The sequence below is a fragment of the Hypanus sabinus genome, chromosome X1 (assembly GCF_030144855.1).
Source record: "Hypanus sabinus isolate sHypSab1 chromosome X1, sHypSab1.hap1, whole genome shotgun sequence".
In the NCBI taxonomy this organism is placed as follows: domain Eukaryota; kingdom Metazoa; phylum Chordata; class Chondrichthyes; order Myliobatiformes; family Dasyatidae; genus Hypanus; species Hypanus sabinus.
In genome coordinates, this window is record NC_082738.1 from 8,467,730 (window position 1) to 8,486,943 (window position 19,214).

At 38.2% G+C, this 19,214-nt stretch overlaps 1 protein-coding gene across 9 annotated transcripts in view; it reads left to right on the forward strand.

Moving 5' to 3' along the window:
- tlk2 (tousled-like kinase 2) overlaps positions 1 to 19,214 on the forward strand; it is a 160,110-nt gene that overhangs the window by 96,799 nt on the left and 44,097 nt on the right. For 8 of the 9 annotated variants that reach the window (XM_059955729.1, XM_059955736.1, XM_059955730.1 and 5 more), the window contains 3 exons: positions 9,759 to 9,869; positions 15,193 to 15,329; positions 17,566 to 17,718. In XM_059955729.1, coding sequence (XP_059811712.1) covers positions 9,759 to 9,869; positions 15,193 to 15,329; positions 17,566 to 17,718 — 401 coding nt within the window. The remainder of the gene's footprint in view (positions 1 to 9,758; positions 9,870 to 15,192; positions 15,330 to 17,565; positions 17,719 to 19,214) is intronic. The other variant, XM_059955737.1, reaches the window with a different exon arrangement.

Consider the following 19,214-nt stretch of genomic DNA (forward strand, 5'->3'; position numbering starts at 1 on the left):
AAAGATCATTACTAATGCCTCCACAATCACCTCAGCTACCTCATTCAGAACCCTGGGGTGTAGTCCATCTGATACAGGTGACTAATCTACCTTCAGAGCTTTTGGCTTTCCAAGCACCTTCTCTTTGGTAAAACCTGCTGTACTCACTTCTGCCCCATGACACTCAAATTTCTGGATAATTGCCACTGTTTTCCACAGTAACAGCTGACACAAAGTTATTAAGTTCATCCACCATTTCTTTGTCCCCCATTACCACCTCTCCAGTGTCATTTTCCAGTGGTCCGATATCAACTCTCACCTCTGTTTTACTCTTTATATATTGGGGGGGGGGGGATCTTTTGGTATCCTCTTTGATATTATTGGCTATCTTACTGTAACAGAACAGATTGGCAATGCTAATTCTCCCACTAACCTTGCCCCTTTGCCTGGTTAGTCACTTCTCCTTGTTCTGTCCCTGGTCTATTTCCTGAGTACATCACACACTTTGCCCTCCCATTCTGTAGTTCTTGGGAGTTCACCATTTACACAACCCTACAGTAAAACAATGGCCAGCATGGCTAATCAAAACAATCCCTTGAGTTCACGTGCTTTACTGATTTATAACTCGTTAAAAATAAGGATTCTAGACATAAGCATTCCAAACAGTTTCATTTATTTTCACTCGCACTGTTGCATCAGTTTGTAGCATGCAGAATGGCCCCAAAAGACCTGAGGGACAGTTTGGGCCGTCCTAAAATAATGCCTGAGTTAGCAGGAGCAGACACTCTACACCTTACATAAGCAAAACTCAGATATTCATCTGAGCATGTGGACAGTGATCTATGGGTTTAACAGAGGCATTTTTTGTGGAATCCCTGTTCATAATGTTCCAATTCTGCATCTGAAATAATAATTATGCTCTTGTCACATGATTCTCCCCCACCCAGTGACTAAAGTAGAATTTCCTGTTCCATCTAGGCCAGGCGGAGGCAAATTTAAACCCTCAGACTGGCTTTGCTATGGAGTTGTGGATGTTGGGTTTGATGGTTGGTGAATAGTTATATGGAAGGATAAGACCAAGTTTATCATGGATAAAGCCTCTGTATATTTGTAAATTTTTCTACATGCATGTTTGTTTTCATTTGCCTATTTGTAACTACTTTTTTTCCTCTTCACAACTTTTGGATTACTTTTTCATTTCTTCCACCTGGCACTAAATCAATCGCCTTGCACTAACGTGCTTTTGCGTCTTACCATTTGTTTTTTTAACTGGTGACCCTCGTTGGGCATGCTAACCACTCCTGATAGCAAAGTATGATATTTACCTTCATATTTCATCTTTTCTCTCCTTACGGCTTTTTAGTTGGTGCTTTCAAAAGCTTCCCAATCATCTTAATTCCTACTGATTTTTTGCTATATTATATGCTCCCTCTTTTGCTTTTGTGCTATCTTTGACTTCCTTTGTCAGCCGTGGTTACATCATCCTCCCCTTTTCATCTTTTGGGATGTATCTATCCTGCGCTTTCTGAATTGCTCCCAGAAATTCCAGCCATTGCTGTTCTGCTGTCATTTCTGCTAATGTCCCCTTCCAACCAGCTTTGACTAGCTCCTCTCTCAAGCCTCTGTAATTACCTTTAATCCATTGTTATACATCTCACTTTAACCTCTCTCTCACTGCAGGGTGAATTTTATCATATTATGATCCCTGTCTCCTAAGGGTTCCTTTACCTTAATCTCCCTAATTAAGCAACACACACAAAATATTGGTGGAATGCAGCAGGCCAGGCAGCATCTATAGGGAGAAGCGGTGTCGACTTTTCGGGCCGAGACCCTTTGTCAGGACCCTAATTAAATCTGGCTCATTACTCAACACCCAACCCAGAATTGCTTTTCCCTTAGTGTCTCAACCACAAGCTGCTCTAAAAAGCCATATTGTAGGCATGCCACAAATTCCCTGTTGTGGGATTCAGCACCACCCTGATTTTCCCAATCTACTTGCATATTGTAATCCCCTATAACTATTGTAACATTGCACTTTTCACATGTTTATTTCCTATTGTACATCAGGGGCCTGTAAATAACTCCCATCAGGATCTTTTTAGCCTTGCGGTTTTTTAAAAACTCTACCCACAAAGATTGTACATCTTTCGATCCTATGTCACCTCTTTCTAAAGATTTGACTTCATTATTTACCAACAGAGCCACCCCAACCCCTCTGCCTACCCTCCTGTCCTTTCAATAAATACAATGCATACCCTCAGATGTTAAGCTCCCAACTATGATTCCTCTTAGCCATGAATCAGTGATGGCCACAATGTGATACCTGCCAATCTCTAACTGTGCTACAGGATCATCTACATTATTCTAAATACTGTGTGCATTTAAATATAGTACATTCAATCCTGTATTCATTACCTTTTTCAATTTTCCCATTGTTACACTGAACTCATCCCAGTGACTGTAATTTTGCCCCATCATCTGCTTGTCCTTACTCACAGTCTCACTACACACTGTAATTGCTTATACACCAACTGCCCCATCCTTACCCCTATCACTCCGGTTCCAATCCCTGTTTAAATTAGTTAGAAATTAGTTTAAACCCTCCCCAACAACTTCAGTGTCCCTTGGGTTCAGGTGTAATCTGTCCTTTTTGTACAGGTCATACCTCCCCCAGAAGAGATCCCAGTGATCCAGAAATCTGAAACCCTGTCCCTTGCACCAATTTTTCAGCCATACATTCATCTGCCAAATCATCATACTCTTGCTCACTGGTGCATGACACAGGCAACAATCCAGAGAGTATTTTCTCCTGTATTTTGTTGCAGATTTCCAACAACTTCATTGCATGTATCTCTCAGTTCCAGTAGTATTTTTTCTATCTTCCTTGTCCTCATTCATTTCCTGTTTACATCTCTCTAGAGAAATCACTTGTGATTAGTAAGCCTTTATCACCCTTTCTAACCTGGTACCAACATGAATTGTCATTGAGTTTCTCTGTCCTCTTCCACAATCTCCTTCTCTGTCTGAGGCCTTAATTCTATTTTCTCTTTTCTCTCTCTTCCCCATCCCCCCAATCATCCTCTTTCTTTTCAACCTCAACAGATGCTGCCCGAACACTGAATATTTGAAGCATTCTTTTTAAGCTAGATTTCCAGCATCTGTTTCCTTTTTTATTACTTTTTAGCAATTGCTTTGACCATACTGTTGTGCTTTCGTTTGAATTAGAAGCCAGCAGCAAGCAGTGGCCTCCTGCCTCTTCCTTTTCAGTAAATTGGTAGGGAAGCGGTGAGTCAATTGGACTTACTGGTAGTTTTTGGTTACAGGGAGAGCTACCAGCTATTTATGCCTTAGAATCTCAAATTTTCATATGTATATGGTCAAGCACATGTCCAAAATCACTGCCAGCCTGGTGACGTTAAAAGATTGTGGATGCACTTTACATTCTGCTCTTTAGTGTCATTTGAAAAATGGACTGGAGGATCTGAGTTATAAGGAAATATTGAGAGAAAATTTGATAAAGTATACAAAATTATGATAGTTTTAGATGGGGTAAACGTAAACGGGTTTTTCCCGCTGAGATTTAGTGGGACTATAACTAGAGGACATGGATTAAGGGTGAAAGGTGAAAAGTTTAAGCGATCATGAGGGGAAACTTCTTCACTCAGAGGGTCAAGAGAGTGTGGAACAAGCTTCCAGCACAAGTGGTGCATGGATGTTAGGGGTATTGAGGGCTCTGGTCCTGGAGCAGGCTGTTTAAATGGCTTTGGAACTGACTAGATGGGCTGAAGGGTTTGTTTTTGTGCTGTATTTTTCTATCACTATGATTCTATGGAAAGGGCATTTTATTTCAGCTTTTTTTAACTGTGTGCACTATTGGCACAACATAGTGGGCCAAGCAGCCTTTACAGTGCTGTACTATTCTTTCAAGGGTTCTGGTGACTGTATCTTGGAAAATAATGCCTCTAAGACTTTTCCCCAGTGTGGATTTTATTAGACCTTTACACCTGGAAAATTAAGTATGGCCAAGCAGGAACTGTGGTCCTTGAGCCTGTGCCACTGTCTGGTTCTGTGGTGTCTGATCCAGTCTTCATTTGGTGTGTTGCTGTTTTCCCATTTCAGTTAACATGGTCATTCAGTGTGTATGAATTGGGGGTGGGGGGAATGAAATCAAACAAGAATTCCTGTACCGATGGTTGAGTGAAAAGCTGTCTTTGCTAGTGCGGGCTGTCTTTAAGGGTGTCGTGAGTTTAGCTATGGTGCCTGAGTAGAATAATTGTCAACACTATCTGACTGGCTGGTCTAAACCATGGACAGTAGGCAAAACTTTGGGGTGCTATGATTTGTGTTGAACAACAACAATTGGCAGTTCAAGGATGGATAATTAAGGAAGCAATCCTGTCCACAGAATACTTGAATAGTGGTATTGGTTTCTGCTGTTGCATCTGTAAATGTACTTGTCTATTTCAAAGGCCTCTCAGTACATGTGGCAGACCTTGAATTAAGGTGGAATGGTTGTCGCAAATGTGTAGGGAAGGCAGCTTTGTATGGACTAAGGTGAAAGCTTTGAAGGATGAGTTGATCTAGTTGTAACATCACTGAAGTCTTAATTTGGCTTTGTGGCTTTCATTCTGGGTCTAGGATTTGAAGTCTGTTGCAGCTGGAATTGGTGGACAAAGTTTATCAAGCAAGCTAAACTTTACAGAGCTATCAACCTGTGTGCCAGCAATCAATGGGTACAAACATGAAAATGGTGGTGTCATAACAGTCACAGCAGTTCAGAAACAGAAGCAAGTTTGTTGTGCAGCCTAAACTTGATATGTTGTACTTTTGAAAGGAGTCCTTTTAAACATGGAATAAGAACTGCATTCAAATCAAAGGGTGATTTGTTGTGCAATGAAAAGCAGTAGCCAGGAATATATGTAAAGTTCCACTAGGGATGCAGGATTACAAATGCACTTCCTAGAGCCTCACTTGAGTGATGCATAATCCTGACAACCACATCAGTGTATGTACTAACCTATGAAAATGGAACAATATGACATTTGGGCAGATGCAAGGCACATAACAGTTGGAGAATTGAATGTGTGGATGAGTTATGAACAGCCCAACTGTTCAGAGCAACTTGCACTCTGACCATGAACTGTTCCGCCTGAGTAACTGAGACATGATCTTTATAGTTGTAATCCTGTTACAATCTCAGTACCACCAGTGTACAGTATATACTGTTCCTGTAAAAACGCTAGTGTTGGTTATCTGCTTTAAGTAAACTGTGAACTCTGTTTCATTTAGTCTGTTGAAGTGTTCATCTTTTTTGGCATGAATCCTTTGGCCATATTTTTCTAGTTAAAATGCCTTGAGTATTATGTTGCAAACTACAGTGTGGGAATATCTGTATGCTTGTTACTGCTCTGTCAGTGATGCATGGTATTGAAGTCTGTTGTTTAAAAAGTTGCAGTTGGGAAGGGATTTAATGGATGTTTGTTAGAAAGTACTTTATTATAATGGTCACTGTTCACATTTGGAACATCTCATTCTTTGTTTCCTCTTTTGGGAGAATTAGGAAATGTTTTCATTTTTATTAAACATTTAATATTTGCCAATGCTTTATAATAAATTTTATCTTCCTTAAAGCAAGAAATGTTAATACTTGAATATAAATAATGTTTATCTCATTAATTATCATTCTCAATCAACTAACCTTTGCTAGTTCAATCACTTTGTAATAAATGAACATCCACCATGCAGGATCTAGTGTGACTACATGGCTACTTCCTAAATGTAAAGACATTTATGAAGTACAGACTGTTACTTTCTCAGTAAGCGTGCATTTTGGCTGGAAGTCTTCCACAAGTGGCATCTAATGTTTGTCAACTCTCGCTGTGTCAGTGATTGACAGCTTTTCTGATGAACGGGGCTAATCCTGTGCACAAGTCATGGGTTTGTGTAAAAAGCTGCAATAATTTTTGGACTTACAATATACTGCAGACACAGTTGTGCAGAACCAGACTATGGTGTAGCATCATTGTTAGATTGGCAGGACACTTTGGTGGCCCAGTCACATTGGCATGGGACCCAGGTTCATTTAGATTTTCTCCCAGTGATTGTGTGGATTTTTGCTGGGTGGTCTGATTTCCTGCAATGTCTCAAAGATGAGCTGTTTGATCATTGTGTATTATCTCAATGGGGAGTTGACGGTTATGTTGAGGGATTGGGAGAGAACGAGCTGCAGAGCCAAAGGGAAATAAGAGGGAGAATGGGAATTCATTACTGGGAATCAGTGTAGTAAATGTGACTTCTACCTTTTTCCTACCAGTCCCTTCAATTTCTTGCCTCTTTCAGACTTTATTGCCTGCCTCCAATCTTACACCAGTGAATCTCAGCACAAGTTCAGCAAACATCAACTTGCCAGTGAGCCAAGCACTTTACAACCCTCTGGATGCAACATAGTATTTTGTCTATTTGCCTTGTTGATGTCATGGGCAAGAGAGCTCACCAACACTTCCACTTCCTCAGGAGGCTAAAGAAATTTAGCATCAAAAATTCCAGAATGTGTCATCTCCTTAGATGCTGAAAAAGCATTTGATAGAGTAGAATGGCCATACTTATTTAATACGCTGCAGAATTTTAATTTCAGCCCGAAATTTATATCATGGATTAAATTAATATATTATAAGCCGTTGGCTTCGGTATTTACTAATAATCAAAGATCTCCCTTTTTTCAGTTGTTCCGTGGCACGAGGCAAGGCTGTCCTTTAAGTCCTCTACTATTTGATATTGCTCTGGAACCCTTAGCCATTGCTATTTGTGACTCACCCAATATTTTTGGTATCACCCGTGGGGAGGGGACGTATAAGCTATCATTATATGCTGATGACTTATTGCTGTACATCTCCGGCCCAGAGAGATCCATTCCTGCTATTCTATCCTTGGTTGCTCAGTTTAGCAGCTTTTCTGGTTATAAACTAAATCTTAATAAAAGTGAATTATCCCCATTAAATATGCAAATCCCAATCTATAAACACTTACCATTTAAAGTTGTCACAGATAACTTTACTTATTTGGGTATTAAAATCACTAAGAAATATAAGGACTTACTTAAAGTTAACTTCTTACCTTTAATTGACCAAATTAAACAACTTATTAATAGATGGTCCCCATTATCTTTGTCATTGGTTGGTCGAATTAATGCTATTAAGATGATGGTCTTACCTAAGTTTTTATACCTATTCCAAGCATTACCAATTTTTATTCCTAAATCCTTTTTTGACATTCTTGACTCCAAAATATCTTTGTATATAGGGCAGAATAAAAATCCGAGATTAAGGAAAAAATATTTACAGAAGCCTAAGAAGGAAGGTGGTTTGGCTTTGTCTAACCTAAGATTTTACTATTGGGCAGCTAACATTTGAAATTTAATATTCTGGATGCAAGAATTGGTTACATTATCAAGCCCCTAATGGATAAACCTGGAGTGCAAATCTGTACAAGACTTCTCATTGTTTTCTATTTTAGGATCTTCGCTTCACTTTGTCTTATCTAAATTAAATAAACAAATAACTAATCCTATAGTGAAATATACACTACGAATTTGGTTTCAATTCCGTAAATTTCTTGGCTTAAATAAGTTTATCTTATCAAGCCCTGTTATATCTAACTTTTTTTTCAGCCCTCTCTTATAGACCAAGCCTTTGTGTTGTGGAAAACAAAAGGCATAACATGTTTTCGTGATCTATTTTTTGATAATAGTTTTATGTCCTTTGAACAGTTGTCCAATAAATATAATTTGCCTAAAACCCATTTTTTTAGATACTTACAAATTAGAAATGTTTTAAATAATGTGCTATCATCCTTTCCGAATTTATGTCCAACGGACATTACGGAAAAAATTTTAGCTCTGAATCCCTGTCAGAAGGGTTTAGTAGCTGTCATATATAATATGATTACGAAAACACAACCAGAGATATCAGACAAAATTAAGAAAGAATGGGAAAAAGAACTTCATTGTCTCTTATCTGCAGAGCAGTGGGAGAAAATTTTAGTTAGTTAATTCCTCTTCTATTTGTGCCAAACATGCCCTAATACAATTTAAGGTTTTACATAGGGCTCATATGTCTAAGGACAAACTTGCTCGATTTTACTCTCATGTTAACCCTATCTGTGACAGATGTCACTCTGAAATTGCCTCATTGACACACATGTTTTGGTCTTGCCCCGCTTGCAAAATTATTGGAAAGATATTTTTGGTATTATCTCAACAGTTCTGAATATCAAGTTACAACCTCATCCTATTACTGCAATTTTTGGCTTGCCAGTGGCGCACAATGGTCAATTGTCCCCTGCAGCCGGGCGGATGATTGCATTTGCTACATTAATGGCTAGAAGATCTATCCTATTGAAATGGAAAGAAATTAATCTTCCAACCACATTTCAGTGGTTTTCTCAAACTATTTCTTGCTTGAGTTTAGAAAAAATTAGAAGTGTCATTTTTGATCCGTCAGTTAAATTTGAAGAAAGCTGGAGACCATTTATTCAACATTTTCTTATGAGTTAGGCTGACCTTTCCCAAACCTGATTCTTGCTATCTTATTTGGATAGAGGTGCAGAGTTATTGACACTACTGTGTGTATTTAATATATTAGCCCATGATGGTTAGGTTTTTAGTTTTTTCTTTTTTGGGTTTTTTTCCCCATTTTATGTAACTTACTATGAGTTTGTGAGGCTATCATATAGATTATTAATTGTATTTGTACTTTAACCTATCAATTATGTACTCTCAAGCTCTCTGTATTTGATGTTTTCTTACTATGATTATTTGAAAATTAATAAAAAGATTTAAAAAGAAAAGAAAGAAATTTAGCATATCTCTGTCAACACTCGCCAATTTTTTATGCTGTACCATAGAAGACATTCTATCTAGATGCATAACAGCTTGGTTATGGCAACTGCTTCCACAAGACCACAAGAAACTGCAGAGTTATGGACACAATGTAGCACATCTCTATACTTATTGCTGTTTAAGTGAAATAACCAACATAGTCAAAGACCCTCCCCACCCCAGGCATTCTCTCTTCTCCCTTTTCCCATTGGGCAGAAGATAAATGATTGAAAGCGTCTACCACCAGGTTCAAGGACAGCTTCTATCCCGCAGTTATCAAACTCTTGAATAAACTGCTGTACAATAAAATGGACTCTTGACTGTACAATCGACCTCATTATGATCTTGCATTTTGTTTACCTGTACTGCACTTTCTCTATAACAGTTACACTTTATTCTGTATTTTACTTGTTCTACTTCATTGCACTGTGTAATGATTTGATCTGTATGAACATTACACCAGACAAACTTTTTGCTGTATCTTGGCACACATGACAATAATAAACCAATCAATTTTTAGCACTTTTTTTTGCCCCATTGCCAATCTCTTCTCCCTTTTGTATTTTATTTGGATATTAACTAATGTATTAAAAATTGACTAGGACTGGATTTAAAGTAAAAGTACTCCTTATTTAACTTAAATTTTGTCTACATTTCTAAGTCCTTTTTAGAAGTTGAGCCTACCGAAGGGTTAGGGGCCACCACAATCTCAGCCAGCGATATTGAAAAGCAACAATTTTTCTTCCTGCCTTTTCAGTAACAAGATGTTGTTCCTTTAATGCAGTGAATCATAATGGTTTTGCTATTATTTTCTCATTAACTTTAATACCAGGTTAGCGGCTGGTGTTATTGCAGTTTTCTTTGTAAATGTAGCAGTGGCTCATTGATTTTCTTTGTGTTTCAGGCAAATTGTGACTTAAGAAGACAAATAGATGAACAACAGAAAATGCTTGAAAGATACAAAGAACGGTTAAATAAGTGTGTGACAATGAGTAAAAAACTGCTAATAGAAAAGGTACGATGAGCCTTTTATAGAAAGTACTGGTCTATAAGGGATTAATTGAGGACAATTATTCATTAAGATTTACAACTGTCCTAGACTTTTATTTTTATATTTCCTATTTAAATGAGTAAAAATAGCAAAACAGGGAGAATTTTTTGTTTTAGGTGAATCATCTGTTTTCCTACCAGTACGGAGATTGTGTTGGGACACACTGGGCATGTGGCATAATATATTTGCATTAAACCAGCAGTCTCTCTCTCCTCTCAGAAAATGGGTAGTGGTGAGTTAAGATGCAAGCTGGGTAGATCAACCTGATGTCCTAGGAATTACTATCACTCATCGAAAAGTGATTTTTGGACTGTTAATGTTTATGGAGCTTTGTAATAGTGCTCTCGTTTCAATAACACTTGGCTGCAAAGTGCTTTGGGAATAAATGATTGTGGAAGATGATATGTAAATACAAGTATATCTTCAGATTTGCACTTGTACAGTGTCTTCTACCCCCAAGCGTATTGAAGTGCTTTATCAATTAATACTTTGCATCAGTGGTTATTGTAATAAAGAATTTGTAGCATCAGTGTCCTATGAGCAACAGTATGATAATCAAGCCACCCTGTCTAGCACCAGCTTCCACAGTCAAAAGTCACTTAGATCTAATTTCTTCCCCATTCTGACGTTTGGTTTGAACAACAACTGAACCATCTGACCACATCTGCATGCTTTTATGCATTCAGTTGCTGCCACGTGATTGGCTGATTAAGTATTTGGATTACTAGCACACGTGTACCTGGCCTCCATCACCTGCGGGAAGCTGAGAAGAACAGATTCAGAGTCTCTGATTGAATTTTCTTCATAACTCATTTTAAATAACTACCCCCTTACTTTGTAGCTATATCTCCTTGTTCATAACTCTCCAACTAAAGCCGTCTCAACCATTTGTAATGTAGCTCTGGGACCTCCAGAGAACAAGGCTGGGAAATTAATAAAAGGAAGCAGCAGATATGTAAATTAATCTTTTGCATCAGTCTTCATTGTTGAGAACATTGTAAATATCTCCAATATAACAGATGAGCTTATTTGAACAAAAGTATGCAACTTGTAAAAATAACAGTCACAAGGATAAAGTAGAGAAGCTCACAAGGTGAAGTGTGAAAAAAATCACAGCATTATAACCTGTACCCAAGGGTTTTTAAAATGAAGTGGCTGCAGAAATAGTGGGCCCATTGTAGAATTTTTCAAAACTTGCTACATTCAACCTGGATACTAGAAAATCGGGAAATGGCCAATGTGACTTGTTCAAAAAGGTACAAAGTAGGGATCCATAAGCAAATTAGTTTAACAACTATTATTGGCAGATCCAAGAGTCAGTCAGTAATCAATGAAGATGTGATTAATCATTTAGAATCAGTGGGGCTGAAGAGCCTCTTTCCATGCCATATAATTTCATGAACTGTATGAAAGCAATATTGGTTAACATAGTTTTATGAAAGATAAGCTATGTTTGACAAATTAGACTGATTTTTTTGCAGATGTGACAAGATTAGTTGATATATATTTATATATATATAGTGCATTTATTTATATTTCCAAAAGGCATATGACAAGGTGCCACATGAGGGTCTAGTGCATAAGTTAAGAGCTTAAGGTATTAGAGGAAGTATGTTAGCACAGAGTGAAGACTGGCTGTCAAATAAAAAACAGAGCTTGAACTAAGTGGGTCATTTTCCATTTGGAGGGACGTAACTGGTGGAGTGCCCGGAGATTGGTTTTGGCTCTCAACTGGTTACCATTTATATTGATGATCTGCTGGAGAAAAGGAAATGAAATATCTCCAAGTTTGCCAGTTATTTAAAAAAAGAGGTTAAAAGGCATGTTACAATGAGGATTGTATTACTGTAATGGGATAATGATAGCTTGGAGTGAAAATATGGCTAATGGAGTTGAGAAGTGTGATATCATGAATTTCTGTAAGAGGAATTGAAAGGCAGATCATCTAAAATGGAGAGTGAGTGAAGTTCATAGGGAATTAGGTGTTCTAGTGAATGAAGCCTATAAAACCAGCAGGCAGGTCGAACAAGTAGTTATGGGAGCAAGCAATATATTATGAAAGGATGAGAGATTTTGTTCAGTTGTGCAAGGTGTTGATGAGGAATGCTCTGTATCTCCCAGAGCCTACCCCAAATCTGGCTGAGACCAGATCATCAGATATATTTAAGATGGAGATGAATTAATGTTTGAAAGATTAAGGAATTAATAATTATGGGGGAAACCGGCAAAGAAAGGGAGTTGGTTCCAGCATAGGTCAGTTATGATCATATTGGAATGGCGGGCTAAGTGACCTATTGTCCCTGTTTTCTTGTGCCCTGTTGTCTTGCCTCCCTTGATAGTACAATCCTCTCACATCTGACAGGAAGGTGACAGTAACTCAAATAGTCATGCGTTATAACTGGTTTGCAGAAGAGCATCTCTGAACACATAACAAGTTGAAATTTGAAAAGGGTGGGCTACAGCAGTGGAAGATCACAAATATACACTCACTGGCCATTTTGTTAGGTACAGGAGCTTCTGTTCTTATAAGCAACATCCAATCAATAGCTGCAAATGTAGAATTGAAAGGGAGAAAAGTACTGGAGAAAAGTGAAATCAAAAGAGAAAGTAGTACAGAGCAAATACGAAACTTGTGGGATCACAAGTCTCAGGATCTTGATTGCCTTTATTCTAGGGATCAAAGAAAGTGGCTAGTGGGAACAGATGTATGGTTTTTAATTTCCCAAAATTCCTAAGATACAGGGGAAGGTATCATTAGTTTGGGGAAAAAACAAATACTTCTCAATTGAAAATGGTAGGGAACTTGGAGGGCAAGAATCTACAGGATAGTTAGCTTAACATTGGCCATTAAGCAAATGTTAAAGCTATTTTTTTTGAGATGATAGGAGGGCAGTTTTTAAAAAATAAATAAATTTCAAAGTAATTGGACAATGTCAATGAGGTTTTGTGAAAGGGGGCTTGTGTTTGATCAATTCATTGGAGTTCTGAAAAGTAACTTGTAGCTAAAGGATATACTAAGACTTCAGAAGTTATTTGATAAAATGCCATATTAAAAGTTTTTAAAGAAATTAGAAGCTGATAGTGCAGATTGGCTGGTTACCAGGAAATAGTGGGCATAGAAATAGTTGGAAAGATAGGAAGTGTTGTGCCAACTATGAAGCCCAAAAGAAGATGGCATTGGTGAGACACGGCGACATTTTGCGGGCCTCTAGCAAAACTACTAACAATTCTATTAAATATACTTTTTCGGGGCTGCGATCATTGCAATCCGCAGCTTGTAGTTTCCCGTTGGCAGTTGTGCTTTTAAACTGTCTGTACAACCTGGCGATTTTTGGTATCCTGAAGTTTTGGAGAACTGGATTCTTGAGAATGCAGAAATGGCTGCAGCAGCCATTACTGGAACAGATTGGGGCTTGACTGAACTCGGGCAGGATTGAAGTGGTGGTGCCCATGCTTGAGAGCTGATAACAAACCACGTTCGGCTGATTTGAGCGCCAAGCTAGATTAAAAATAAGGTGTCAAGGCCAAAGGTGAAGAACAAATTGTTGTTCAGCTCACTACTCTGCGAGGCTTTACTCGCCTCAGCGCTAAAATGACTCTGCAACTATCGGCACTTGCTTCTGCGCTAAACCTAGCTCCGCGGCTGTGGCATGCAGCCACCTGGCTCCCTGACAGGCTGCAGCACTGAACTGGCTCCATGGCTGTGGACTCACTTTTGGGGATTCTGCGGTTCATGTCTTGTGCATTTTTTTTTAATTGTTTGCACGATTTGATCTTATTTTCTTTCACATTGGATGTTTGTGGGGTTTGAATTCTGTTGTCTCTTTGTTTTGTGGCTGCCAAAACAAAGATAATGAATTTCTAGAATCGTATATGGTATAGATACCTTGATATTGAAATGTAATCTGTGTGCTAGGACCTCAACTTGTTACAGTTTATATAAATGACTTGAATGAAGGGACAGAAACTATAAGTTGTTTAAATTTTCTGAAGACAAAGGTGGGTAGAAAAGTCAGTTGTGAAAAGGATATATGGACAAATGGATATAGATAGGTGAAGGGAATAACTAAATAATATGGGAAGATGTGAATCAGTTCATTTTTGCAGGAAAAGTAAAGTAGCACAATCTAAATGGTGAGAAATTGCACATCTCTGAGCAACTGAAATCTGTGTGTTCTAGTCATAATTTTACAGAAGGCCAGAATACAGGTGCATCAAAAAATTAGGAAAACTAGCAATCTTGCTGTTTGTTGATGCAGGAATTGTATACAAAAATTACAAAGTTTATACTTCAGTTATATAGGGTATTGGCAGGGCTACCTCTGGAGAACTGTACAGTATTGGTCTTAATTAAACTGATGTTAATGTATTGGAAGCAATTCAAAGAATGTTTATGGATTCATAGCTAGATTGGGAGGGTTGTTTCATGAAGATGGGTTTGGTTGGTTATCTTGTATTTCCTAGAGTTTAGAAGAATAAGACATCTACGTCCTTGTTTCCAAGATCCCTCATCTTGTGGAGGAATCTAGGACTGGGAATTGCTTCTTAAAGAAAGTCATTTAAGGTAGAAATGTGGGCAAAATTTCTGAGAATTGTTGGACTTTGGGACACTGATCCAATGTCAGTGAAACCAAAGTCTGTATTTTTAAGGTGGAGAGAAATCCTGTATATGGAAGGGGTTGAAAGGATGCCACAGGTAGATTAAAATGTAGAGCTAAAGTTGCAATCAGATTGTCCAAGCTCTTATTCAATGGTGGAGCAGATTTGAGAGGGGTAAGTGGCCACCTAGTGCTCCAAGTTTGAGCATTTTTACAGTTGTATGTTTTGAACTCATTCTCCAAGGAGTTGTACAAGACCCATGAGGTACTCCCAATTTGTTCTGGAGGAAGAAAGCGTGGCTGAGTGATCTCTGACGGTGTGTACCATCATACTGACCCAAAAATCAGTTAAACAAAGTCATCGAATTATTTTTCTCAAAAAAAGAACATGCCTCTCATGTCCTTCTGGAATGGAGGGGAGGGAATCTGGAAACACTGCTCCTGAAAAGGTGCTTTCTGCATCTCCTAGTAGACAATGACAGAATTACAGAAAGTCGACAAACCTTGGGGTAGGTTTGGAGGGAAAGGGAAGAAATGGAAATAATTAGCAGGTATTTAGAACTTGAGTTCATCATTTTTTTTTCTGCTTTGTAGCCCAGGGATGTAAGTCATACTGAAGACTAAATTTACAAGGAATGGGAAACTTAAATGGTTAATATTTTTGTTATTTCCTGTTTATTCCCACTCAGTCTAAACAAGAGAAGCTTGCCTGTCGAGACAAAAGTATGCAGGACCGACTGCGACTAGGTCACTTCACTACGGTCCGGCACGGAGCTTCCTTCACTGAGCAATGGACAGATGGTTATGCGTTTCAGAATCTTATTAAGTAAGTTTTAGCTTTTGAGAGTTATGACCAATGAATAGTGTGAATAAAATCAAAGCTGTTCATGTAGCACAACAGTAGATTCATTTTTAAAAACCTAGAGTAGGTGGCTTCCCCAATTTTAATCATGTTGATTAAACTGATATGAACATCAGACATGATCAATAATAAGCAGGTTACTGCCCCATCAGTGAAGCTTTATTACACCTGAAGCTATTTTCTAAACTGTAGTAGAGAAGATCGCACCTAATAAATTTCTTTACTGGGTTGTGGGTTCCAACTTGAACTGATGATTGAACAGAGTCCCTAAAGAAATGTAATAATTAACAGGTAACAAATGAATAAAAGATACTTCTGTAGTTTCTGCATGAATGATGAAAAGGGCTTCATTTCTTTTGGTTCCATTTAGTTTATCTTTGGGACAGGAAATTTTGAGATTTAGTAGATCCAGTTAATCTAGGTTATTTTAAATACTACTGTCTCTAGTGTAAAATACTGAATGTGACTTGGAATTTGACTTTTCCAAGCAATGTTGCAAGAAAGGATACAGTAACAACTTAAATTTTAGCTGTTCCAGCATTCCTCCCTTTTTCATTTACTTATAGTACTTGTAGCTTGATTGACATGTGTCTTGGGCTGTCATCAAGTTTAATGATTATTTAGTTACTTGCCGTGCTTGTGATACTTTATTAATAATGCTTTTCAGTAACCTCTCAAGTGCATGCTGTGAAACTGAGATACGTGACAGGAGATGCGTGTAGGAGCTTCTGTAAAGCAGTTTACTATTGGCTTTATCAACTTGATTCAGTATGATCCTTAATAGCACTATTGCCTGAACCAATTCACCAGTGACATCATATACCTCCTGCTTTTATCTCACTTAGTTTCTGTCTGTAACTTTTAAGCTGCACCAAAAGTTCGGACAGGATTTTTAGATTCGCAGTTCGCAGTGCGCAAACTGTCAAAACTTGGTTTAGTGTTAATCACTGATAGAAAATTCAACAGGATGGCAGAATGGTATAGCAGCTGCCTCTCATTTCTAGTTCAGGTTTGTTTTTTGGGTGCTGTTTTGTGTGCAGTTCGCACTTTTTACCCCCATTTCAAAGACATGCTGGTAGGTTAATTGGCTACTGTATACTTCCCCTTGGTGTGTGTAAGTGTCAGAAGTCAACGGACTGGAAAGTAAGAGAATAAGTTGAAGGGATGGATACAAGGGATAAGGAAAGCAGAAAGGTGTTGCTCTGCTGTAAACTTGTATGGACCAAGTGACCACCACCTATCGAAGTAAGTAAGGAAATAAGTTGCAGACCATAGTCTGCTTTCTCTTAATTATTGCTTTGGCAAAGTGATCATTATTTTCTTTTAAATTTGCTTCATGTCACATTTCATCCAGTGCTTTTGCTGTTGAGCTTTTTTTCAATGCATTGATCTTTAGCCTGATAGTAATCAGCAGACAAATGGTGTTAGATGTCATTAGTCTCATGACTGCATGCAGAATTCAGAAAGCAAATTGTACATTCTGTTTGGTTTATTGTCACGGTTTTATTGATTTAAAAATTTGTTCCATATAGTTTGTTTTGCACTTTATCTGTTACTCGCTAAATTAAAATCAATTGCTAATAATAGTCTAGTGGGGAAAACACCAAACTATGGGAGACAAGTTACAGAAGTTATAGATTTTAGGAGAAAGTAGGAAGTCTTAAATTATAATTCAATAAAATAAGAATTTGGTTAATGGCAGAATGATAAAGTAAGTCTGAAGAGATGATGGAGAGCCTTTCAGGGAGTGAAAATCTGAAAGGACAATAATAGGGCAAAACTGGGTTCCTGCCCCACCTTGTAGTTATCAGTTAGATAAAGAAATATCCTCTGCTGCTTTAATATAATGTGGATTTTCAAATAGGAAGAGTTGAGCCTGTGTGACAGTGATATGTGCAAACGATGGGGTTGAGAGAAGGAAGAAGAGGGGTGGTGTGGTATACTGTATTGTTTTTCACTAGTGGAGGTGTGTACTGTCATTGTGTGGGAGTTACTTGTAGTCCTGTGTATATGGTATGTTATACTTTGTGTCTGTTCTTGAGACGTACAGTGCATGCTCTTTTGTGTACCTGTTTCATTCTAACTTATTAACACAGTTGGATTTGTTCAGTAACCCTCACACACATTCTTATTCTCCCATGGAGTACTCCCACAGTATCAAACGCACCCCTTTTTTAAAAGCTTTGTAACTTTTGAACAGACAGCAAGAGCGAATAAATACACAGCGTGAGGAAATTGAGCGACAGAGAAAGCTACTAGCAAAACGAAAGCCAGCAGCCATGTGTCAGATGCCACCTACAAGTACTGAACAGAAACAGAGGAAAAACAAAGCAAATGGAGCAGAAAATGAAACGTGAGTCAGGTTGCGAGCAAACTGAGATTTAAAATGACTTTTCAGCTGTGCGGTCTATTGATTCCAATCTTTGTATTTTTACTGACCTTCTCTTAGTGTTAGCACTGCTTCATTTGCCTATTAATATTAATTCATTGGATGTTACCATCATTGGCATGACCATATTTATTGCCCAGCCCTTGAATTGAGAGCTCAGTAAGTCATTTCACAGGACAGTTAAGAATTGGCCATTTTAATGGATCTAGAGTGGCATTTAGGCTGGAACAGGTAAGGATGTCAATTTTCCTTTTTCTAAATGGTTAGAGGTTTGCACATGGATTCCAGTTCAGAAAGCTGCCTTACAATGAATGGTGTCAAGCTTGAGTGTTGCTGAAACTTTGTTCATCCAGGCAAGTGTAGGGTATTCCATTACTCAACTGATAAAAAGGCTTTGAGGAGTCAGGAGTCGCAAGTGGAGGGGAAACCCAGAGTCTGGGCCTTTTTCCTGCAGCTGCAAAATCCATGGCTGATTGGACAATAGTATTCCTGTTAAAGATCCATCTGACTCACCAATGCCCTTGCTTACAAAGGTAGCTCCAACATACTGCTATCTGTCTCTTACCTGCAGTATCTGTTCAGGAGCAGTCAGGAATTTCAAAGTTCAAAGTAAATTTATTATTGAAGTGCATATGTCACCATACGCAACCCTGAGATTCATTTTCTTGCGGGCAATCATAGAAAAGCCAAGAGACAAAATAGAATCAATGAAAGATTGCACCCAACAGGACGGACAAACAGCCATGTGCAAAAGACAACAAACTTTGCAAATACAAGTAAAGAAAAATAATAATGAATAAATAAGCAACAAATATCGAGAATATGAGATGAAGAGTCCTTGAAAGTGAATTTATAGCTTGTGGGAACAGTTCAGTGACAGGGCGAGTGAAGTTATCCCCTTTGGTTCAAGAGCCTGATGGTTGAAGGGTTAATAACTGTTACTGAACGTTGTGGCATGAGTGCTGAGGTTCCCGTACCACCACCATGATGGCAGCAGAGAGAAGAGAGCATGGCTTGGATGGTTGGGGGTCCTTGATGGGTGCAATTATATTAAATGCAGGCATTACCCATCCAGTGAGCAAATGCATTTAATAAATTGTTTCATCTGGTTAGACCCTCCACACACCACTCTGCCTCCCACCCCTAAGATATTGATAATGGAAAGGGGCATGTACTAAGTTAGATTAAAAAGATAATTTAGACGACTAAGAGAATTAAGGTATTGATTAAGCACTCTTGTGCTTCTCCATCTGGAGGTGCAGTCGTGCTTTTATTTGATTGGCTGAGCCTGTGATGTAAAGAACTAAATCCTAAGAGCAGTAATTTCCATTGGAATATTAAGTCACAGCATCTTCTGGGGTATTTTCCTCACTAAATCAATTAGACTTTCTTTCCTTGAAGTGGAACAAAAATAACAGCACTTAAAATGTTTGTGAAATTAAGCTGACTTTTGCCTCAAA